Genomic DNA, 24,982 nt, shown 5'->3' with positions numbered 1-24,982 from the left:
GGGGCCCCAACCCAAAGGCCAATTAGGGACAGAATTGGGGGGGAAATGATACATATGGACAGAACCACCATCAGAGGCCAGTGAACACATTGATTTCCCCCAGTCACTTCCATTGTGCCAAAATCCACCCAACTCCTCTTCTTATTTGCACATCACCCCACTTGTTACAAATAAGAGCAACAACCAATGCTTCATGTGATGGGAGGGGGGTATGAATGTTCCTGTAGGAAAGTCCGGCACCAGCACAACGAAAGCCCAAATGGCTCCACTTTCTCCCGATTTCAGTTTTACTACAGATGAGAAATCCCACAATAATCCCTTGGGAACAATTCACCTGCTTTGCTGACTAATAACCTGTCTCCAATCTGGTGGGTGCAGCAAAAGAGCGGACGATAAAGAGATGATGTCATATTAATCAAGAGAATGACATCATCATCATTATTATTATTATCTAGGACAGGATTAAAGTAGATGGTACAGATGCTGCGCTACTGCAATTACGAGTGATACATTGTGTTTTATACATTGATACACAATTCCAAGCTTTAAATAACAAACGTTACACTTAAAGGAGAGATCATAATCCGAAAACCTTTTATACAGAATAACGTGAGAGTGGATGCCACCATTAATAAGAAGACATGGCACTGCCACCTTGTGGCTATAAGGAGGAATAACAATCAACTGGAGCAACTGCAACAAAATACAAGATTATTCACAATCACCTCTAAATGTTTTTTTCAGCACAGGACAAATATACAGTCACCGGGGTGAAGCTGTTCCAATGGAGTCCACATCATTATTACTGTGCAAACCAACATTCTCATGTTATTGGTGGGTCACCTTGATCCCATTAAAATTCTTTCTACAACTGAAAATAGTCATCATTCATTCTCAGCTCGTTACCCTCATTCCCTGATTTAATATTGGTCCCCTGGGGAAAAAGGGGTGGTACACCTTTAAATGGACTTTTAATACATTTTAGACTTTTCTCACCCTGTTTTTTAATGGTTCAGTTCTTTGGTGATTTCATAAATTATCTGGTTGCTATGGTCTAGTTTACAATAGCAACCAGGCAGTGGTATGTGGAAGATGAATAGGATAAAAGATAAGTAATACAAAGTAACAATAAAAAGCCTCACAGAGTGAAAAGAGCAAGGCGAATATGTTCTAAACTATGAGAAATAAAAAAATGCAGACCAATTGAAATGTTGCTAAGAGAGAGACATTCTAAAAGTTGACTTAAAAGGTGAGCTCCCCCCCTTAGAAACGACTGCATTAGGCACTGATGCTGCTACCCCAGAGAGTCAAATAAAGTGTCAGCTCTGCGGCATGATATTGAATGAATCCAATGGGCAGCTTTGTAAGAAAGGTTTCCACTCTGGCAGGAGACTGGTGTAAGGCACAACGAGGAGTTGCTCTGCATCCAGTAGCTAGGGACTTCATGTATATACTGTGTGTGTATATATATATATCACATACACCAGATCTTCTGGTTCCTTGTGGCCCCAGAGCCGCTGATTTACACACTTCAATATCCTTTTTCTGCAACGTCCCCTTTAGATTTTGGCTCCGTCAACCAATTAGCAAGGATCCCTTCTTCATAGTCCCCTTCCCCTTCAAACTCACTGTCACTGGGAGATGCTTCTTTTTCCTCCTCTGCTCCTACTTCCATCTGAAATGAAAAATGGCATTCAAATGTTAGCCGTGACCTGGAATAGCCAATGAGACATTCGCTGGAATAAAGCTAAGTGCTGATTGGTTGCTGTGGGCTTCAGCTTATTCACCAATGCTGTAATAAGAAGTGGAAAGTAAGGATGCACCGAACCCAGGATTTGGCCTTTTTCAGCAGGATTCAGCCGAATAATTGTGGCCGATCTGAATCCTAATTTGCATATGTAAATTAGGAGTGGGAAGCGAAATCATGTGAAAACAAGGAAGTAAAAAAATGTTTTCCCACTATTTTCCTTTACTGGTCCTAATTTGCATACGCAAATTAGGATTTGGATTCAGTTCTTTCATAAAGGATTTGGGGATTCTGTGCATCCCTGGAAAGGTGAAAAGGGACATCCGTGAATTCAGCAACATGAATATTATAAGAAAATGTTCTGTAAAAGGGAATATTATCAGTTCTGTTTGCAGATACATCAAATACTGTAGGCACTAGTGATGTGCGGGTAGAGAATTTCTCTACACGAAGATTTTGTGCCAGAGTCGGCCCGAACCTGCCCATAAACATATGGGTTTCGGGTCGGGCCGCACCCCCTCCCATGATTCCCTGGCAACGTCATGGCTGCTTGATATGAACAAGGCCACGTTTGGGAAAGCAGCAAAACCCCATGGTGTTACCTCGTCGTCGTCTTGATAGAGGAAATCTTTGGCAAACTGCAAGAGCTCCTTGTATCTAGTCGTCTGGCTGTGATACCGCAGAGCCTCCTGCACAAACAGCGCCCCCCGTGGGACAGTACATTAAATACACATGTAATAAATTGCAATGATAACTTCACAGGGAGCCATTATAAACTCACACTTCCTACTTGTAATTATTACACACATCTTCCTCTTGTGACTTTGTCACTCTTAATCCTTATTTATTTGTATTTACTTTAGCTGAAGAGAAATAGCACATTCTGCCACGTATAAACAACACAATGTACATATATATATATAAATTTCAGTTCAGATCTGGGATCTATTATCCAATAACCCACTCTCCAGAAAGCTCCAACTACAGGAAGGACCACAGTCCATTTTAGGCAGATTTCCCTTTTTTTTGGCCACACTTAATAGTAACTAAGCTGCAGTTTATTCAACGTTTTCCATGCACTTAAGGGGCTATTTCACCTTTACGTTAACTGTAAGTTTGATGCACTGATATATGCAGAGACAATCTTCAATTAGGCTTTTGGTATTCCAGGAAGCACTTGGTTGCCAGGGTCCACTTTACCCCAGCAACCAGGCACTAATGTGAATATATGTATACTTATATATACAATTGTAGCTTCATGGAGCCATTGTCAGTATGTGAATGGGATTGTTACCTCTCTGGGATTGAAATCTGTATCCTCCAGGTCCCATTTCTCCTTATAGAACCTGTAATAGGCCAGGTTTTGCTGCATGACCGTGTCATCGGGATCAAAGAGCATGTAGCTGGAGACGCACTGCACGGCGTTCTTCACATCGTTCACTGCGACACACGAAACAACAGGGAGGATAGTTAGTGAATGTGCCAACCCTATCCCTATAAATGATACCACTAAGTTCTGATTATAACGGATGACATCACTAAGCACTATTTATAAGGATATCATTGACAGGATATTTATGGTTCTTGTGTATTGTATAAGGATATTATATTGTATACAGTAACACAGACTCTTACTAACGTATATACTCGAGTATAAGCCGAGTTTCAGCCCCCAAAATATGCTGAAAAACTACCTTGGCTTATACTCGGGTCAAGCGCAAAAACGGTTGCCTATGAATAGTCGCCGGCGTCCAAGAATAGACTCCAAGAATATTCGCCGGCATCCAAGAATGGTCGCTGGCATCCAAAAACGAGACGCTGGCACCTCCAATGGGAGCAGAAACCCTCAATTTTTTGATGGAAACTAACCAGAAGCTGCTGCATTTCTCACCCTAGGCTTATACTCGAGTCAATAAGCTTTCCCAGTTTTTGGAGGTAAAATTAGGTACCTCGGATTATACTCGGGACGGCTTATACTCGAGTATTTGCGGTAATGTCTAACGCAAGGCACTGAGGAATGATATTGAGGTCCCAGGCATGTGGCTCTTACTTGTGGCTGGCACGTTTAGTGCGGCTCCTTATGAATGTCTATGAATATTGTGTGTAACGTGTTGGAGTGACTTACACTTGTAATAGGCAAACTGCAGGTAATGGTACATTGTAGCCACAAACTTCTGCACCAAGTAGCCTCCCACGTTGGGGATCAGGTTGGACTCACACTCCACTTTGCAGTGCAGCACGTCTGTCAGGTGATCTGTGGGATGGAGAGGGAACACATGAACCCCCTGCAGCACCACTTTACTTGGACACATCAAAAATTCAGGACTCGACTCCATCCCATCAACTTTTGCAGAATTTGGGCAGGTACTTAGGGTTTGGATTTGGGTCAGTTTATCCCATAGACTGTAAGTTTAAAATTGAGTGTTGTATTGGTTATGGGTCCCAGAGGGTTAAACAGGGGCTTTACCTGCAACTGCCGGGTAGAAGTCTTTGAACTCTCTCATCTGATAGGCTCCCTCGCAGGCCGTCAGGCAGCTGTTATAGGCCTTGTAGTAAAGAGGCAGCGCCTGTTCCATCTCTTCAGTACTGCGCCTGAAATCCCCCGCATTGTACGTCTTCACTGCCTTCACAAACATCCCCTGCACAAACACAAGCGCACACACACAGTCACACACACAGTCACACAACACTCACTGGCTTACTATGGCTCTGGCACACACTGGAGCAATGTACCAGTCGACTCATTCAGAGAACAATTACAAATAAGTGAAGAAAACGCCAGCGGACAGAGCAACGTGCACAGCTGACAGTTACATGTGACAGTTACAGGTCCCGCCCCCTCACCTCGTAAGGCTCCGCCTCCAGGTCTATGAGATATTCCTCCACTTCCATCAGAGTTTTGTAGTAATTCATGTACCTGAGCGTCATCTCGTGGGTCGGATTCTTCTGCAGGAACGTGTGGGCGGCCGACACCGCTTTCTCCAGTTCATTGGTCTGGGGAAAGAACGAGACGTAGACGACAGGTCCTTTTATACAAGTATCTGTTATCCATAAAGTTCCAAGATACAGGAAGACATCACATGAAGCCAGTGGATCCCTGCTTCAATGATATCACTAGTTGTGATTAATGCAACGGTGTGTGTGTGTTTTATTACACATTTAATCACAGAAAGAAGCAGCAAAACAAACCCTGCTCTGAATAAAACACAGACACAGAATTGGGTGCCATTAACCCTCGCTGTCTCTGGCTATATGGGTATATATATATATATATATCAGGCATGCACACACAGTACAGTTAAAGTTAGCTTTATGTTAACACTTAATATGTTGTGGAATAGCTTACTCTAAGCAACTTTTTAATTGGCCGTCATTATTTATTACTTAAGTTTTTGAATGATTTGCCTTTTTCTTCTGACTCTTTCCAGCTTTCAAACGGGGGTCACTGACCCCATCTAAAATCAAATGCTCTGTAAGGCTACAAATGTATTGTTATTGCTACTTTTTATCCCTCCTCTTTCTATTCAGGCCTCTCCTATTCATATTCCAGTCTCTTATTCAAATCAGTGCATGGTTGCTAGGGGAATGTAGATCTGAGCAACCAGATGGCTGAAATTACAAACTGGAGAGCTGCTGAATTAAAAGCTAAATAAGTCAAAAAGCAGAAATAAGAAGAAGTGATTTGAGATTGTGTCTATGGCTCTGTACATACGTTACAGTAAGTGAAAAGTGCCTATGAATGAAGGTTGAGAGAGAAGAGACTGGAGAGAGAGTGGAGGAGTAAAGGTGTTGAGAACATGTGGACGTGGCAGAAGCCCTTGAATTGAGTGAAATGCAGGAGGAGCTGCACTGGGGGTCCTGACTGTAACCAGAGACACATGATGGAAGTGCCTGAGACTCAGGGATAAATGTGCTGCTACAACTTCATTATTTCTGCCATTGTTTATTGTATAAGAGCAGAAACAGTTTTATTGTCCAGCTGGGAATTGCACCCCGTGTTATTTACCCCTGGGCTTGTTCCTTTGTGGCATGAAGTGCTGCCCCCCCCCACTTTATTAAATCCAGTTTGGGGGTACAATACACATTTTATTATTAGTCTCCCATATTAAATCTTATTATCATGGTTAAAATAAGTGGTGGGCGTGTCAGTGGGTGGGGATTAGTATTGGGGGGGAGGGGTAAGTAGCATTAATTTATCTTGTGTAATAAGCCTGAGGGGCTGGTGCACTGCTGATGTGACTAAGTACAAGTTGTAGCAGGAGGTGCACTTGTGTCTGTAGGGAGAGTATTACAGAGAGAGAGGAAGGAGTGGAGCACAGAGCTTGCAATCTAAGTGTTGAGTGAGTCAGGGAGGAGTCAGAGAGGAAGGAGTGGGCCGCAGAGCTTGCAATCTAAGTTATGAGTGAGTGAGTCAGGGAGGAAGGAGTGGAGCACAGAGCTTGCACTCTAAGTTGTGAGTAAGTGAGTCAGAGAGGAAGGAGTGGGCCGCAGAGCTTGCAATCTAAGTTGTGAGTGAGTCTGGGAGGAAGGAGTGGAGCACAGAGCTTGCAATCTAAGTTGTGAGTGAGTCAGAGAGGAAGGAGTGGGCCGCAGAGCTTGCAATCTAAGTTGTGAGTCAGGGAGGAAGGAGTGGAGCACAGAGCTTGCAATCTAAGTTGTGAGTGAGTGAGTCAGAGAGGATGGAGTGGGCCGCAGAGCTTGCAATCTAAGTGTTGAGTGAGTGGAGCACAGAGTGCTGAGGAGTGGGCGTTACCTTGAAGTAGGAGTAGTGCAGATACTGATAGGGGTCCCGGCGTCGGAAGGCGCTGAGAGTGTCGGGGTCGGGGTGGGGCTGCTGGAAGACCGCCAGGCTCCCCTTACACTTCCTCAGACACACGGCTCTGGCCAAGACTCGGCCGAACAGCCGCAGCTCCCGCCTCCACTCCTGCTCCTCCTCCTTCTTCTCCAGGACTGGACTTTCGTCGTCCCCCGCGGAGCAAGAGTGTCCGCAATGCGCCTCACTGTCCCGGAGCAGCCGGTGAAGCCTCAGACTGTTCTCCAGCGCCCGGGCCGCCTCCTTCCACTTGTCCCCCTCGTACAGCTCCAGAGCGCGGCCATAAGTGGCCTGCAGGGGCCGCACCTCCGACCGGGGGAACCCGCGGAAACTGTACTGTTCGTACTGAGCTCCGCACCGGGACACCACGAGCAGCAGCAGCAGCGAGAGGAGCAACATGGCCGGGGACCCCCACGTAACTCAGTGGCACAGTCCGACTCGGGAGGAAAGTAAAGGGGAGGCACCAGTCAGAGTGTGACATAGGGGGGCTCTAGTACCGCCCCTACACCAACCTGAGACACTCGCACCCCCTCACTACAAGGCAACATGGAGCGGCCCCATTTACTCCCTGTCACACACTCACTGAAACCGCCAGGGGAAGGCCAATGACATTTGGAAGCGCCACTTTATCCCTCAATCTCCCCAAAGTACTGACAGCCAATGGGAGTGAGGTGGGCGGGGTTTGCGTGCCATTCATCAGGACTCACCGCTGGAGGGGTGGGAGGGACAGGAATCCTTGTGTCAAGTAAATTGCGGAGTCTCCAGGCGATACTTTTGCTGCTGCTGCTAGTGACGTCACACTCACCCATAACTTTTACTTCAAACACTTTATTTGCACTTCAACAAGTGACAGGGAAGATTATTGGCTTTAGCATCGGCTCACACAACTGTCTCCTCACACAACTCTCTCTTCACACAAATGTCTCCTCACCTCAAACAACTGTCTCCTCACACAACTGTCTCCTCACACAAGTCTCTCTCTCCTCACACAACTCTCTCCTCACACAACTCTCTCTTCACACAAATGTCTCCTCACCTCAAACAACTGTCTCCTCACACAACTGTCTCCTCACACAAGTCTCTCTCTCCTCACACAACTCTCTCCTCACACAACTCTCTCTTCACACAAATGTCTCCTCACCTCAAACAACTGTCTCCTCACACAACTGTCTCCTCACACAACTCTCTCTCCTCACACAACTCTCTCCTCACACAACTGTCTCCTCACCTCAAACAACTGTCTCCTCACACAACTGTCTCCTCACACAACTCTCTCTCCTCACACAACTCTCTCCTCACACAACTCTCTCTTCACACAACTGTCTCCTCACCTCAAACAACTCTTTCCTCACACAACTCTCCTCACACAAGTCTCTCTCTCCTCACACAACTCCTGACTGACAATCTGTGGGTCTGGCAAATGCCAGAGGGGCTGCTATAAGGTCCCATAGAAAGTCACTATTTAGTGGGCTGATTGGGCCTCTGTCTACCTCAAATGCCAGGGCCTATTTTAATTCTCAATCCGGACCTGCTCCTCACACAGTTCTCTCCTCACACAGTTCTATCCCAACGCAGCTCTCTCTCTGCTCGCATAGTTCTCCCCTCACACAACTCTCCTCATACAGTTCTCTCCTAGAAGGCCACACAACATCACACAACTCTCTCTCCTCAAATTCTCTTATCACACTGCACTCTCCTCACACAACTCTTCCCTCACACAACTCTCTCCTCACACAGTTCTCTCCTCACATAGTTCTCCCCTCACACAGGTCTCTCTCTCCTCACTCTCTCATCACACTGCACTCTCATCACTCATCTCGCATATTATCCCCTCACACAACTCTCTCCTCACATAGAGTTTTTGCATTGAGGCCCCAGTAGAGTCACAAAATGTAACATCTAATAGTCCCCCCCAATCTCTTCAGTAATTGTCCCCCCCAGTGGTCTGGGAGTCTCTGGTCTCCCCGTCTTCTGCAAATTGGCATCATCACATTTTGTGTCCCCCACAGGAACTGAGGGGCCCCTAGGGAATCCTCCAACCCTGTGCTGGTGAGGGGCCCATGCTATGTACATTAGGGTGCACCATAAATACATTTCTGAGTGTGGGTTATACATGGGCCCCTCAGCCTGGCCAAGGATTAAGGTTCCCATGATGAACCATTGCTTTGTTGCCATATATATATATAATCCTCATTCACATCGACAGGGTCTCATTACTACATTAGCAATAGAGACTGAAACTCTTATATAATGACAATTAACTTAGTGCTTTTCTTTTCTCCCAGCTAAACGTTCCCACATTCTCCATCAAAACACATTGTGGGATGGACACGTGTCCCCCAAGCAGCTGCTGAAACACAACTCCTGTGATCCTGTGTGTGACCAGTGAGTAGAGCAATGGCTACCAGTGTGGCCTCAATCAAGCTCTTGGGCCCAGTCATTGCTCATATTGCCCAGGCTTGGGAAACCACAGTGCCCTATGTGCTCTGTCTCACACTTACACTCTCACACTTACACTCTCACACTTACACTCTCACACTTACACTCTCACACTTACAAACTCACACACACACGGCACTATGTGCAGGGGACAACCTACGTTTACAACATCTGCCGGTGCCTTTTGTTCTCACCATTTACTCTGCAAACGTTGTGTTTGTGCCGCTTGGATCCTCTCACCTCCCTGTGCATTCCAAAAAATACTGGCAGTGCATGAAAATATCATGTAAATAGAAAGAGCAAGCGGCCTCCAGCATTCTAGGAGTTGGGTGTCTCTTTAGATATAAATAAATATATATATATATATATATACATATACACATATATATATATTGAATAAAGTACCCCCTCTTGTAAAATATAAGGATATTATAAGTTACCGAGGAGTTTCATGAACATATAAAAGTACGAGGCCGAAGGCTGAGTGTTTTTATACAGGTCATGGAACTCCGAGGTAACTTCTAATATCCTCATATTTTACAACTGGGGGAACTTTATTTATTATAATACACAAGTTTCAGTGAGTCATGTGACAGAAATGACATCAGAACTCACCGTTTATAACTGATGACATCAGAACTCACCGTTTATAAGGATATAATTTACACGATATTCATGGCTTTTGTGTATTATATAAATAATGTTCTTGCAGATCACGAGTGTATATCATGATGGTGCCTTTATACAGCAATATACAAGCATTGTATCTCTTTCTCTTCTCTTGGCCTGACTCTTGAAACAGTTTAGCAAAAGTCAGTTCTCCTCCAGGTCTGCTTCTGCTACATTATCTCCTGAGTCGGAACCACCAGTGCACGCAGGCAGCTGCTGCTTTTAAGGCAATCACATGGGCCTGATGTTCTATTTGGGTTTATGTTGATATATAAAACTGAAGATAATGTTTTGAAAGAAACTTGCATAATGTGAGCAGAAATGCTGGTGCAGAATTAGAGCCATAATTGCATAGTAAATACGGGATGCACTAGGACCCTGGGTTCCATTTTCACATTTTTTATTACCCTGCACCCCCACCTCCTTCCTGTTTAGTTTCCTAAGAATAATCCTTTCTTTTTAGTGAAGAGTATTTGCAATAATTAGACTTTTGCATTTTATAAGGATCGAGTGTCGGTCAATAAGGAATAAAAGTGTGTTGAATCTCTAGCCCAGACTTATTCCCATATTATTCCCCCTATAGAGAGGAAGTCTCAGAATCTCCTCCCCCTTCTCAAATATCCCCAGACAGCTAAAAATTCAGCCTGCAGCCCTGCGAGGATCCACGTTAACAAAAATTCCTTTGTAGGCAGTGGCTTGGCACCCAATAAAGGAACAGAGGAGCTGGGAGCAGGGAAGCAGCAACACAGAATTCTCCTTCAACATTCCCAGCCATGTTGTTCAACAGCCTCGTTGTCTCCTTACACTTCCTCGTCCTCTATGTCGCCTGTGATTCCGGACCTTTGGAAGATGTAGTCATCGACCGATACGACATTCCCAAAATCTGTCCCCGTGAGGTGCAAATGGGAGACTTTGTGCGATACCATTATAACGGCACCTTTAAAGATGGACAGAAGTTCGACGCCAGGTATTTCAGCTTTTCCACTTGTAATGGGATCCATATTTTATATATCCAGATCATTCCCAGCAGCTTTCCAATTTACATTCATTCAAAAAGTTCATTCTAATTGCTACAAAAACCACTATCTGTCTCCTCTGGAATAATGGAGCAGGAGCCAAACCTGCTGGAGACCCCACTTCTGCCTCAATGTTCTAGAGCCAGACCCAAACAGCACAAAGCTATAACTAGAAATGTTACTTCCAACTGACAATTTACTTTAAAACCATTAGACATGAATGCAAATTGGAAAGTTGCTTTGATTGATCTTGTCTTTCATTGTGCAAATAAAATCCTTTTAAACTTTCTGCCCAGCTGGAATAGTAAGAACAACATCTGGGAGAGGATGCTGGGAGTTGTAGTTTAAGAACAGCTGGAGAACCCCAGTTTTAGCTTTTTTTTTTTTTTTTTTTTTTTTTAACAAACGCATGAAGTCATAGAATTATTATATAAATGTAAGTTACAGAAGCCATGGCCCGTCATTATAATTCTTTATAATGGTCAAGCTGTGGAGAGGAGTTAGGGGCTCATGGGGTATATTCTACAGAGAGGAGTTGGGGGCCTGTAGGGGTTAATGCTATGGAGAGGAGTTGGGGGGCTGTAGGGTTAATGCTAAGGAGAGGAGTTGGGGGGGCTGTGGGGGCTATGGGGGTTAGTGCTAAGGAGAGGAGTTGTGGGCTGATGGGTTATGTTCTACAGAGAAGAGTTGGGGGGCTTTAGGGGTTAGTGCTATGGAGAGGAGTTGTGGGGCTGTAGGGGTTAGTGCTATGGAGAAGAGTTGGGGGGCTGTAGGGCTAAGTGCTATGGAGAGGAGTTGGGGGCTGATGGGGTTAGTGCTATGGAGAAGAGTTGGGGGGCTGTAGGGCTAAGTGCTATGGAGAGGAGTTGGGGGCTGATGGGGTATGTTCTACAGAGAGGAGTTGGGGGGCTGTAGGGGTTATTGTTATGGAGAGGAGTTGGGGGGCTGTAGGGGTTAGTGCTACGGAGAGGAGTTGGGGGCTGATGGGGTTAGTGCTATGGAGAAGAGTTGGGGGGCTGTAGGGGTTAGTGCTATGGAGAGGAGTTGGGGGGCTGATGGGGTATGTTCTACAGAGAGGAGTTGTGGGGCTGTAGGGGTTAGTGCTATGGAGAGGAGTTGGGGGGCTGATGGGGTATGTTCTACAGAGAGGAGTTGGGGGGCTGTTGGGGTTAGTGCTATGGAGAAGAGTTGGGGGGGCTGTAGGGGTTAGTGCTACAGAGAGGAGTTGGGGGGCTGATGGGGTATGTTCTACAGAGAGGAGTTGGGGGGATGTTGGGGTTAGTGCTATGGAGAAGAGTTGGGGGGCTGTAGGGGTTAGTGCTATGGAGAGGAGTTGGGGGCTGTAGGGGTTAGTGTTATGGAGAGGAGTTGGGGGCTGTAGGGGTTAGTGCTATGGAGAGGAGTTGGGGGGCTGTAGGGGTTAGTGCTATGGAGAGGAGTTGGGGGCTGTAGGGGTTAGTGCTATGGAGAGGAGTTGGGGGCTGATGGGGTTAGTGCTATGGAGAAGAGTTGGGGGCTGATGGGGTTAGTGCTATGGAGAAGAGTTGGGGGGCTGTAGGGGTTAGTGCTATGGAGAGGAGTTGGGGGGCTGATGGGGTATGTTCTACAGAGAGGAGTTGGGGGGCTGTTGGGGTTAGTGCTATGGAGAAGAGTTGGGGGGCTGTAGAGGTTAGTGCTATGGAGAGGAGTTGGGGGCTGTATCTGTTAGTACTATGGAGAGGAGTTGGGGGGCTGTTGGGGTTAGTGTTATGGAGAGGAGTTGGGGGGCTGTAGGGGTTAGTGCTATGGAGAAGAGTTGGGGGCTGTAGGGGTTAGTGCTAAGGAGAGGAGTTGGGGGCTGATGGGGTATGTTCTACAGAGAGGAGTTGGGGGGCTGTAGGGGGATTACATGTGAGATGCAGGGAATCATGTTGGAAGAAAGTAACATGAGGTTGGGAAGTTGTGCTGGGGGGGGAGGGATAGCGAGTACACGACACATGTAAGCTCTTTGGCAGATGGCTTTGTTGGGCCTGTGCTGGAGGGTCGGCAGTGCCATAAAAAAGGGGCGTGTTGTTGGGGTGGGATCCAAGGGCCCGTATTTGTAGACGTATTTGTAGACGTGGCTGAGTGAAGCTGCAGCACAGAATTAAGTGTGGAGATACCCAAAGCTTTATTGTACAATGGAGTCGCTCTCAGCATCAGTCCTACTCACACACACACACACATATACACACATATACACACACATATATATACACACATATACACACTTGTGGCTCAATATCAAAGTCAATATTTGTTTTTTATTCTCTCGGTTCCACTTTTAGAACAACTGTACAGGGTCATGGTGATCTATTTAGATAAGCTTCTGTATAAAGCAAAATGAAACCTTTAATCCCCACCCTGTCCCATTAGAAGAGGTCAGTCGGGTCAGCAGTGCCCCGGGGGAATTGTATAAATGTGAGGAATACCGGAGCTGGGAATGCCGAGAGAGCGTGTGGGTACCTGCACTCAGGTCTGCACTGAGAATTAAAATAGGCCCTGGCATTTCAGCTACACAGAGGCCCAACACAGCCCCCACCAGACCACTAAATAGTGACTTTCTATGGGACCTTATAGCAGCCCCTCTGGCATTTGCCAGAACCCACAGATTGCCAGTCTGGGCCTGTCTGCACTCACATCTCCCAACCTCCCTGATTGACTACACCCTGCTGACACTCTACTCACTGCTCTGCAGCAAGTTGGCCCTTTGTACTGACTGAAAAACTTTCTAGCTCCACATATTGTAAAAGGCTTTACACTCTAAGGTTTTAAATTCCAACATTTTTTTTGGTATTAAAGTCATTGGTAAATGTCTGGCTGTTTAATACACTCTGCACCTCCTGTTTTGACTCCGGAATCAATGTAGCACATAGTGTTAGAAGAGCCAGAACCAGTGACCAGAAAGGGATAAGGAAACACATGTAACACGTGGGGTGTGACTTGAGTATGAGCAAAACAATAAGAGGAATAACAACAGTCAATATGTGGCCCTTTCAGTTATGATCGAGGAGTGGCAGTTGCGGGATTTGTCGGAGTGGGGCGCCTCATCACCGGACTGGACAGGGGGATACTGGGCATGTGCGTGAATGAAAAGAGAAAACTGATCGTGCCCCCTCACCTGGGCTATGGCAGCATAGGAGTGCGTAAGTACATCATCAATATCTTTATTGCTACATTCATTCTTGTGCTTCAACAGGAATATCAGGAGTTATCCCCTTAAACAGAGACATGGAGCATAGCTGAAAACCCCACTCATCCTGTACGCAATACTGAATTATATAAGGTGCCACTTTCAGTCTTGGGGTACGGTCCCTTTTTCAGAAACCCCATGTCAAGCACATTCTGGATAACAGATCCTGTACTATTTTGCATAGATTTATACCTGATTGCATTTCATATGCTGTTCTGTTACCCCATCCCCTATTTGTATTATATATATATATATATGCACCCAGACAGCAGGGACGTACCGTAAAATCTTCTCTTTCCAATCACCAGCTGGCATGATCCCTGCCGACGCCACGCTCTACTTCGACATCCTCCTCCAGGACATTTGGAACAAGAACGATGAGGTGCAGATAACGACCATACACAAAGCCAGTCCTTGTAACAGATCCGTCCAGGACTCGGACTTTGTCAGATACCACTACAATGGGACACTCCTCGACGGGACATATTTTGACTCCAGGTAGAGAAACCACAACTTGGGGACCTCCCACAGAAATTCTTGTGTTTAGGAATATTTGTTTAATTAAAACGTCTCTAACTCTTATATCACCTGTCATTGTGTTCTTCTCTCTGCAGCTACAGTCGTTCCACCACATATGATACGTACGTGGGTTCCGGTTGGCTTATAAAGGGCATGGATATGGGCCTGCTGGGCATGTGTGCCGGAGAAAAGAGGAGGATCACAATCCCACCATTCCTGGCCTATGGAGAAAAGGGATATGGTAAACATGGTGGTTCATATCTGCTGTGGAGCCTCTCCATATTTTATCCATAGATGGTAATTGTTTTATCTCCTCTGTGCTTTCCAGGAACCATCATCCCTGCCCAGGCTTCCCTGGTGTTCCATGTTCTTCTCATCGATTTCCACAACCCAAAGGATGGAATAACTGTGCAGAACCAGGTGGTTCCCCAGGTGTGCAAACGCAAAGCAGTGACTGGAGATTACGTACGATACCACTACAATGGGACCCTCATGGACGGAGCCTTGTTTGATTCAAGGTAACTACTCCACTCCAAGTCTGCATAGACTTCAATTTAGTAATAATATTATATATTGATATGTATATAAAGTGTAGGCTTCATAACCTTTATTAGTGAGGAAGACATAGTGGCTCTCCATTTCCTTGGTTTGATAGAAAATGATAGATCTACAGTTAGAATGTTCTGATCACATGTTCCACTCTTTTTTTCTCTGCAGCTACTCCAGAAACACTACATACAACACGTATATCGGTATGGGGTACGTTATTTCAGGAATGGATGCCGGGCTACAAGGAGTCTGTGTGGGAGAGTGGAGGCGAATCATCATTCCTCCTCATCTCGGTTACGGAGAGAGTGGCTCAGGTAGAAGCTCATTTCCGGTGCTGACATTTTTTCATGGGGATCAGAAAGGGGGAAAAAATAAAAATAAAAATATGACAAGTTAAAGTTCATTGAAGGTTTTTCTCACAGGGAACAGTATCCCGGGATCTGCTGTCTTGGTTTTCGACGTGCACATCGTAGATTTCCACAACCCAAAGGACTCTGTGGATATTGAGGTGATGCACAAACCAGATTCCTGTAACACAACATCGAAAAAAGGAGACTTCATTAAGTATCATTACAACTGCTCCATGCTGGACGGGACACTGCTCTTCTCATCGTAAGTACTGCACCCAAACATTTCCCTATCCGCAGATACCCATCCACCAACCAACTATACTGTCCCTTTCCATTCAATTCCACCATCTTCTGTTTTGTTCTTCTACCTCATGGGTTTATAGAAGTAATAAGGCCAGAGCTGATCTTGCTTCAATTAGCTCTAATTCCTTCCAATGTGTTTTTTAGGCATGAGTACGAAATCCCACAGCAGGTCACGCTTGGATCCAGCAAAGTTATTGAGGGCCTGGACACTGGTCTTTCAGGAATGTGTGTTGGAGAAAGGAGGACTGTCTTGGTTCCGCCCCATCTTGCCCACGGAGAGAGTGGAGGTGAGAATGTTTCTGATATTGGAATCCCCTGCAAGAGTTATAGTTCTTATATGCAAGGGATGGCTAATCCCATACATTCCCCTGCCTTAATACCCACTGCCAAGAATCTCCACTAACTTTCTAGCCATGCACTCCCACAAAATTGCTCTCCAGCATCTCTGAGATGAAGCCCATTCCTACTAAACAGTCTGTAGAGTTAGCTTAATACTCTTAAAGCCTCCTCTCTATTCTAATGCCCTTGGCACACATTATTTTTGAGTCCCCAAGTGGCATTGGTGATACCCCTGAGGCTATTAAGCCAGAAACCCTATCTTGAGTTAGACACCTAGGTTTTCCAAATGACTTGTAGGACTACCCCAGTGAGCACCATAAACACAGGGTTCTCCTCAGGTAATCCCAATAATCTTTTCCTCTGTTTTACTCCATGGTTCTGTTTAAGTGAACTAGATGAATAGTTGTCAAATATAAAGGACAATATACTTCTCCATTGGGTAATATGGTTACATGTGTTCTTGTGTCCTAATGTTTTTTTTCTCTACAGCCCGTGGAGTCCCCCCTAGTGCTGTGCTGAAGTTTGACCTGGAGTTGCTCCACATCGAAGAAGGGATACCAGATGGTTATTTGTTTATCTGGTTGCAGGACACTCCTGAAAACCTCTTTGAAATCATGGACCTTGACAAGAATGGAGAAGTTCCCGAAGAGGAGGTAAAAGTCATCTCTAGTATCTCATTGCTCCCCACCCCAGTGTAGTCACATGATCATAAATGACTAGGTGACCCCAAGACAGTCTTCATTTTTTTCTCCTTCAAAAAAAAAAAATCTTTCTTAGACCAGTCCCTTGAACAGGTCAACTTTTAACACAAAGCTTAATGGCTGCCGCTGAAAATCCCGCAACCTTGTTCTTTTTCAGTTTTCCGATTTCCTGAAGGCCCAAGTGTCAGAAGGAAAGGGAAGGTTTTTGCCGGGGGTGGACCGAGAAAAATCCATCGCCGACATGTTTGTAAATCAGGATCGTAACAAGGACGGGAAGATCACGGCAGATGAGCTGAAGCTGAAAACAGAGGAGGAAACTGAACTGGTCCATGAAGAGCTTTAGAATGGGCTCAGACTCACAACTGATACTGGCCCTGGAGGGAGCAGAGTTGCTGTGTTTTATGGCAACATTTAATCCATCGCTTTGGTGGGTCTAACAAATACCTGATATCCAGTGTCATCTGGATATTTGTATTTTTGGCAGGGAAAAGACCAGTGCAATTTTGTTTATTGAGCTTTTTTTTATTTTGAATTAGATGAACCCCTTACACTGGCTAATGAGTTGGGCACCTACATTGCCTTTACAGCTCTATGGGACACTCTGGTGTAGACAAGAGCAGTAAATAAACACCAGCTTCTTAGACTATTCCCCTGTATCACATACTAAAAGCTAATTTAAAGACAAACTTCCCCCTAGTTTTCTATGAAGAATGTTCATTTACGTAGATTTAAATTGGCAGATCTGAAGCAAAATAATAAAATTGTAGCTGGCTCCACCTGTGCTAAGGTACCTGGTGATGGGGCAATTGGGCAACTCACGGGGCTGACGAAATTGCACTGATCTGTCGTGTCGCTGGGCAGAAGCGCATGGAGCGTGCGCCTGGGAGATGATCCGGTGGAGTTCGCCATTTTGTCCTGTCCACTTTAGTGCAGGTGGAACGGTTCAGCTAGTGACCAAAACCTAATTTTTGTTGTTTTCCTTTTTTCAATGGAGGATGTAAATGTTTCAGTTTTTGTAATTGACGGATGTTTACATTTATTAAAGTTTTCTTGTTAAAATTGTTGTTGACTTGTCTTTCACCCCCATCCAAAACCCTGTTCTTATCAGCTACTAATACACAGACGTGACTCTCCTACTCTCATAATTAAGTAGTGTACCTCCTCCTGCCCCTGACAAACACATACCTGTCCTTTTATACAGACACTGGAATACAATTTCTCATTGAAAACCATCAAATAACACACATATATATTTCTGTTCTCCAACTAGAACCAAGTCAGACGATTTGGAAACCCTCCTACCCAATAAAGATCAGCCACAGTTGTGTTTTACTCTGAATTTGTTTTTTATTGAAAGTAAACTTGCCATTTCCAAAAAACACACAATGCTCTTGCCAACAAAAGTTTTGTGCAGCTCCAGCTGTCGGGGAGGAGGGGGTGCAACAAGCAAACAGTTCAATATTGTGCATTTCTAGACAGCAGCTTTTCTCCCTGCCACTGGAACCTGCATATGAATTCTAAATCCTGCAATTTAGGGATGACTTTGCCACCATCTTCTCATGACAACTGTGCAAGGACATGATCTGCCCCAGCCTGATCTAATACAACATTAACACACACACACATAAAAGCCTCAGCTTCATCAGACCCATTAGGGGTGTCCTCTTCTTTAAAACAAAGAAAGCATGTAAACTTACTGCAAGAAATGGCTAATAATAGAATGTGAACAATGTAAACTGAAAAACTCCTCAAAGAAGCACACTGGGTGCAGCAGGGAGTACATATGGACGGACCGGCTGTGAAAAAATTTCACTTTGTGCCGTCAGACTGTGTTTTCCCTTATTTGAAATGGTGAAAATAAAAGCACTAAAATAAAACATTATTAGTGTCCCAACACAATTTCGAGTGACGTTAAAACGAGCTACGCATTTGAAATGAAGCTGAAATGTGAAAAAGTAAAGTTCGGTAGAAGATGTTGAGGTTACAGCTACCCTTTGTATGGCCCGCGGGGTGTACAATCAGGGAAATAAGCAGTTCAGCCACACTTCCTACATGAAGACACTGCCATTAAAGGAGAACCATTGCTATTAAAAAATAATAAAATCTATTTGTGTAGTGTGAGCACATGTTAATAGCAGCGTATTCCTCTGTGCAATTGGGTTTAATCGTATAAGGGTGTGACACAGGGCAACTGTTTTGGGCTCAGGCTGCCATCTTGGGAGGACTGCAGGGATCAGAACAACCTTAGTGATGTTACCAAAATATGTCAGTATGACTTTAAGAACCGATCATCTCTCATTTGCTGTATGTTGGAATGAGAGTTCTAGATGTATTCAGTGTGTCCTGATAACATGGCACCATTTGCATGTGGAGTTTGTGGCATGAGGATAATGGCTCAGTTCTTGGCAGTGACAAACTGGAGGATTCCATTCACCACATCCAGAGTCTCATCTCTCAGCAGCACAATGTCGTACGACTGTAAGAACTGCTCTGTCAGCTCCTCTACCTGCACAGAGGACAAAATAAACGGAGAGAGGTGAGAATTGTATCCACAGATGCAACGACTAATGGGAACAGTGACTGGTGGAAAGGTTGAGGGTAGAATATGGGCACAGGAGAGGATGAGACTGGGCCATTGTCTGAGGAAATTAAAATGAAGCTGAATAAACAGTATTATCTTACATTTGCAATGTTCCCTGATAGAGACTATGATATTCTATAACTCATGTCTACCTTGTCATTAAGGAAGCCAATCTTTATGATATTCTCCACAGTGCTGACACCATCGGCCATGGTGAGGTCCCCCAGCGTATCCCCGAGCAGGAGGATGTTGGTGCGGTGGCTGATCTCCTTGAAGTATTCCGTGTCCTTCAATACGGAGCTGTTTTTGTTGTAGGTATGAATGAGATCTCCCTTAAAGCCAGTCAGAATACCCTGAGAGATAAAGCAGAGCACAGTCATAACCATGGAGAGTATCAGGCTGTGACACGGCCATCTTACATTTCTTACTGCAGCATCTACAGTATTTATCACCTGGGATTCTTCAGGTACAGAGTATTACAGATATGTCAGTATATATGTAGCATATTGGACAAGTCATAACCTTTCCCCCGTTACTTCTGAGACCTGAACATTTCTAGTAATAAGTACTTAGGATCCAACTCGGATGCCATCCGACTCTTGCACTTTATCATTACATTGCAGGAAAATAAAAATGGCTTCCTACCTTCACATAGAGAAATGAATCTCTCACAGCCAATGAAGATATACAGTCGTTACTAGAGCATTGGCTTTCAGACAATATTGGTGCAAGCACCCCCTACATTGGTCTGAACCCCCATTAGTTCTTAATAAGGTTACAGATACATAAAGCCATTGCTGCATTCCTTCTCCATCCAATCACAAGGTTCTCACAATGTGACCGATTTATGTTTCTAGAATGGACGTTGCCCACCCCAGACACTGCTCCATTTCCCCCAGTCTGGGAACCATTGCACTAGAGCTAGTGTTACGTGTGTTATTAATAATAGTCACTATTACTCACATTATCATCAAAGTCCATATAGTTGGAGACAACCTTGGTGTTTGGGTGAAAGACACCTGCCTGCCTGATAATCTCCTCCAGGACGTCCCCAATTCCAGCTGAGAAAATGAACAGAGGAATCTCTCTTTGGTAAAGGCTGTTAAAGAACAGATCGTAGCCATCCCTAAAGTGAGAGAAGAAGATCGAGTGAGAGGAGGGAAAAGCAAGGTTACATTAACATTAATCCAAAATGGAAAGGCCTGAGCTAAACATTATACAGATTTCCAACAGAAAGTAGGTTGGGAGCATATATAAATGTACAGCTTATTAAAGGAGAACTAACCCCTAAAAATGAATGTGGCTAAAAATGGCCTATTTTGTATAGTGAACTTCTTGCACGAGGGTAAAGTTTGAGCTTGTCAATAGCAGCAATGATCCAGGACTTCAAACTTGTCACAGGGGGTCACCATCTTGGAAAGTGTCTGTGACACTCACATGCTCAGTGGGCTCTGATTGGCTGTTGAGAAGCTAAGCTTAGGGCTCGTCACTAATTATCCAGCAGCAGAAAATGAGCTTCCCTGGCTGTAATATAAGCTGATGCTACAGGTTTGCTGATTATTCAATTCTGATGCTAATTGCACTGGTTTCTGTGCTGCTGCCATGTAGTAATTATGTGTATTAATTACTAATCAGCCTTATATTGTGACATTTCTATTCTATGTGTACTGTATATTGTGAGTGGCTCCCTAAGCTCAGTAAGTGACAGCAGCACAGAGCATGTGAATCAGTGAATCAGCAGAAAAGAAGATGGGGAGCTACTGGGGCATCTTTGGAGACACAGATCTTTACTGCTAAAGGGCTGTGGTTGCCTTGGGCTGGTACACAAGCACATAACATCATGTACAACATTTCTAGCTACTTCTTTAGTTAGGCTTTAGTTCTGGAAATAGTTAGTAAGACAAAAGGTAAGGCCATGGCCTGCATATCATCAGCCTACTGGTTGTTTATTGGTCTATAGAGAAGGAATGTCCTGCAGTGAGTGTGGTAGCTGTAAACATGAGCATGGTACAGGTGAGCATGTCACAAATGGTAACATCTTTATGTTCTGACATCATCTCAGCCTTTACAAAACCACAATCATGGAGCTCAAGAATTCCAGGTCCCAAATAAATCAACGTTCCAACCTTCTCCAACAACAATAAACAATGACTTCAGTGGAAGGGTCTCTATCTATTTGTGTACATAAGAAAAGGCAAATAGAACAGAGCTGTACCTCAACGTGGCCTGAGACTCCTTCACTACCTGAGCCAGCCTGTCCTTCTGGATTCTCTGTTCATAAAAGAGATCATGCGCTTTACTCCACCTGGGAATATGGAAGAAGGAATAAAGCTGAAGTGTGTACGGACTGCAAGCTCCACATATCAGACTGTCCTGGACACTCATTGCACCTTTAAATGAAATATCCCAATAATGCCAGGGACCTTGAAACATCTCAAAAATGCTAATTATACCCCCAGCAAGACACAGAAGTGCAAAATATGGAACCAATGACTACGAATATTTCCTTCTGTCTCCTAAATGCCAATTAGTAACGGCTGCAGTGGGGCAGAAACAAACAGAAGTAACCCAATGTGATTGCAGTTATTATATATGTGAGCAGTGACGTCAGATATATAGTGAATAAAGTACCCCCTTTTGTAAAATATAAGGATATTATAAGTTACCGAGGAGTTTCATGACCATATAAAAGTACGAGGCCGAAGGCCGAGTGTTTTTATACAGGTCATGGAACTCCGAGGTAACTTCTAATATCCTCATATTTTACAACTGGGGGGACTTTATTTATTATAATACACAAGTTTCAGTGAGTCATGTGACAGAAATGACATCAGAACTCACCGGTTATAACTGATGACATCAGAACTCACCGGTTATAAGGATATAAGTTACAGGATATTCATGGCTTTTGTGTAATATATATATATATATATATAACGCCAGCACATTATGTTTATTATTAGTACTCACCATTCCACCATAAGAGGATACTTCTCCTCAATGGATTTTTTGGGGTCAATTTCCAGCGGGTAATAGATGTCAAACAGACACTTTAACTGATAAAAGAAACATTAAATAAAAGTATCAATTAAAAGTACAATTGACGTCTAGCCGCAACCCCCACCCTGAAGCATGCAGGATTGTGCTGTTAGTAGCGGCTTCCTTTCTGATTTAGGGATCTGTCCATTTCATTCGTTCTGCCAATAGATTGTCTGCAAAGCTGCGGATCTATAAAGTTGCCACTGAGTGTTGCATTATAATGACAGTTGGGTGCAAAGCTTTAGCCTGGGCTGGAGTAGGAATGTGGAAAGAGTATTTAATAACTAGATTAGCCCAATCATTAAAGGGAATACATTTATATCCTCTATTCTAAGGCGATATGAACACATTTCAGTTTTGTATATGGCAGCACCAGAGACTTTTTAAAGTGATACCGACACGTTCTTATAATAACAGCGAGACTGTGTCAGTGTTCCTTTAAATGAGGTATAACGGGGGTGGTCACATACCTTCTTCCTGCCTTCATCACTTATAATGTTGCTGTTGTCTATAATATCTGTGTAAGAGACACGGGGTAAGTCACACAACAAGTCCCACAACAAATCACACAACAAATCACACACTCACTGGACACTCACTGTAACAAGTGGGGCATCTCTCTCCGTTACGGCTGAAGCGACTCAGCGTCATATCAAAATCTGAAATGATCTGTCAGACAAAAAGCAGGAGACGTCACTCACTGTTACACAGACTACATGCGACGCACAGGAGCTGACACTCACACTGGATAGATAAGAGTAAGACGATCACACAGTGAATAAATGCAATTAAAGGAGAAGTAAAGGTTAAACACATATGTTGGGCAGATCCTATGAGCTGGATAAAAAACTGTTGAACAAACCTGCAGCTTCTCTTGTCCTCCTCGTTGTATTCGCGTGATCTTGTCCTGCAGCCCTTCTGGGTCCCTCATCCGCACAGTGTCTTTCCCAAGGACAGGGAGCTGCCAATGAAATAAATAAAGGAAATATTTCTTACTACACGCGCTTGCCTGTGACACATGTCTATATTAAAGACTGGATAGACTGGCTAATTCTGAGCAACTTTTCAATTGGTCTTTATAGTGTTTGGATTATTTGCCTTCTTCGGACTCTTCCCAGCTTTCAAATGGAGGTCGCCGACCCCATGTAAAAAACAAACGCTTTGTAAGGCTACAAATGTATTGTTATTGTTACTTTTTATTCCTCCTCTTTCAATTCAGGCCTCTCCTATTCATATTCCAGTCTCTTATTCACATCAGTGCATGGTTGCTAGGGGAATTTGGAGCCTAGCAACCTGATGGCTGAAATTACAAACTGGAGAGCTGCTGAATAAAAAGCTAAATAAGTCAAAATTATAAAAAATGAAAACCAATTGCAAATTGTCTCAGAATATCCCTCTCTACTTCATACTAACAGTTCATTTAAAGGGGAACAAGCTGTTTAAAGGAGAAACAAACCCTTAATAATAAAAAAAACATACCCCCTACCCTACATAGATCCCTCCCTCCTGCTCTCCAGCCTAACTGCCCCTAAGTCTTTACTTACCCCTCCCAGCAGATTGTGTCCAGCCGAGTTCACGGCCGCCATCTTCCGGCTCTTTGTAATGAGACCTGCGTTTTAGCAATTTTCATGAGTTTCATTGTGAAGATTACCAAAGAGAATAAGATGGCGGCCGTGAATTCCGATGCCTGAATCTGCACTGAAGGGTAAAGAAAGACTTAGGGGCATTTGCCTGGGGTAACACTTAAGCTTGGGGGGAGGAGGGAGGGGTCTACGTAGGTTTTTTTAATTTTATTTATTAAGGGTTTGTTTCTCCTTTAAAGGGGTTGTTCCCCTTTAAACTTGCTGTTAGTATGATGTAGAGAGGGATATTCTCAGACAATTTGCAATTGGTTTTCATTTCTTATTATTTGTGGTTTTTGACTTATTTAACTTTTTATTCAACAGCTGCAATTTCAGCCATCTGGTTGCTAGGCTCCATATTCCCCTAGCAACCATGCACTGATTTGAATAAGAGACTGGAATATGAATAGGAGAGGCCTGAATAGAAAGAGGAGTAATATAAAAAAATAAATGTGTAGCCTGACAGAGCATTTGTTTTTTTTTACATGGGGTCAGCGACCCCCTGACTGAAAGCTGGAAAGAGTGAGAAGAAGAAGGCAGCAAATAATTGAAGGACTTTAGCAAAGAAAGAATGAGGAGCAATTGGAAAGTTGCTTAGAATTGTCCCTTGTACAAGATACACAGAGAGAGAAGTGAGAGGTGCAGTTCCCCTTTAAACAAGGAAGAAATAACAGATCAGTGAGACCCTCGTATAAACATCACGGGAATCAAGAAGAAGAAAAAGAGCAATAAATGCACAGAATCGTCACTCACTCACCCTCATCTTTGCTTTTCTCACTGATCGGCCTCCCTGACACAGCCACGCGCATGCGCTCCAAGTGAAGCACGCAACGTCAGCGACTGAGCGGCCCACGGGGAAGGGGAGGAGCTAAGCGCGGCTGCCGGAGCGGAAGTGACAATTCACTAAAGGGGAGGAGCAACAAGGGCGGGGGAAATGTTGTCGTCACTGTTGACGTGTGTGTGGTACTAAGAGTGAGCGTGTTTAGTGTATATGAGGAGCAGTGACTGTGTCTCTCTGTCGTACAATGAATAATGTAGTGTTAGAGATATATATATATATAAACATTAATATTGCTGTAGTGCC

General features: G+C 44.3%; 3 protein-coding genes across 5 annotated transcripts; 1 reads left to right on the top strand and 2 right to left on the bottom strand.

Annotated features, from left to right (window-relative positions):
- Positions 1-497: 497 nt before the first annotated feature.
- On the bottom strand, positions 498-7,210 carry p3h4.L (prolyl 3-hydroxylase family member 4 (non-enzymatic) L homeolog). 2 transcript variants are annotated; one of them, NM_001093681.1, is given in 7 exon segments: positions 571-1,675; positions 2,350-2,436; positions 3,042-3,187; positions 3,873-4,001; positions 4,215-4,386; positions 4,592-4,741; positions 6,501-6,976. In NM_001093681.1, coding segments are annotated over 7 exon segments (1,287 nt in total). In that variant the 5' UTR covers positions 6,960-6,976; the 3' UTR covers positions 571-1,531.
- A 3,212-nt stretch (positions 7,211-10,422) lies between these two features.
- On the top strand, positions 10,423-17,715 carry fkbp10.L (FKBP prolyl isomerase 10 L homeolog). Its single transcript, NM_001088539.1, is given in 10 exon segments — positions 10,423-10,635; positions 13,703-13,848; positions 14,204-14,393; positions 14,510-14,655; positions 14,743-14,932; positions 15,132-15,277; positions 15,386-15,575; positions 15,761-15,903; positions 16,445-16,608; positions 16,814-17,715. Coding segments are annotated over 10 exon segments (1,695 nt in total). The 5' UTR covers positions 10,423-10,441; the 3' UTR covers positions 17,000-17,715.
- A 266-nt stretch (positions 17,716-17,981) lies between these two features.
- Positions 17,982-24,737, bottom strand: nt5c3b.L (5'-nucleotidase, cytosolic IIIB). Of its 2 annotated transcripts, none has more exon segments than NM_001089075.1 (9): positions 17,982-19,162; positions 19,390-19,590; positions 20,201-20,363; positions 21,453-21,542; positions 22,208-22,293; positions 22,747-22,793; positions 22,876-22,945; positions 23,139-23,237; positions 24,656-24,737. In NM_001089075.1, coding segments are annotated over 9 exon segments (873 nt in total). In that variant the 5' UTR covers positions 24,662-24,737; the 3' UTR covers positions 17,982-19,051.
- Positions 24,738-24,982: the final 245 nt, after the last annotated feature.

This window comes from Xenopus laevis, chromosome 9_10L, assembly GCF_017654675.1.
Source record: "Xenopus laevis strain J_2021 chromosome 9_10L, Xenopus_laevis_v10.1, whole genome shotgun sequence".
NCBI lineage: Eukaryota > Metazoa > Chordata > Amphibia > Anura > Pipidae > Xenopus > Xenopus laevis.
The sequence above is the reverse complement of the archived record's forward strand: the minus strand, read 5'-3'. Positions and strand labels throughout refer to the sequence as shown.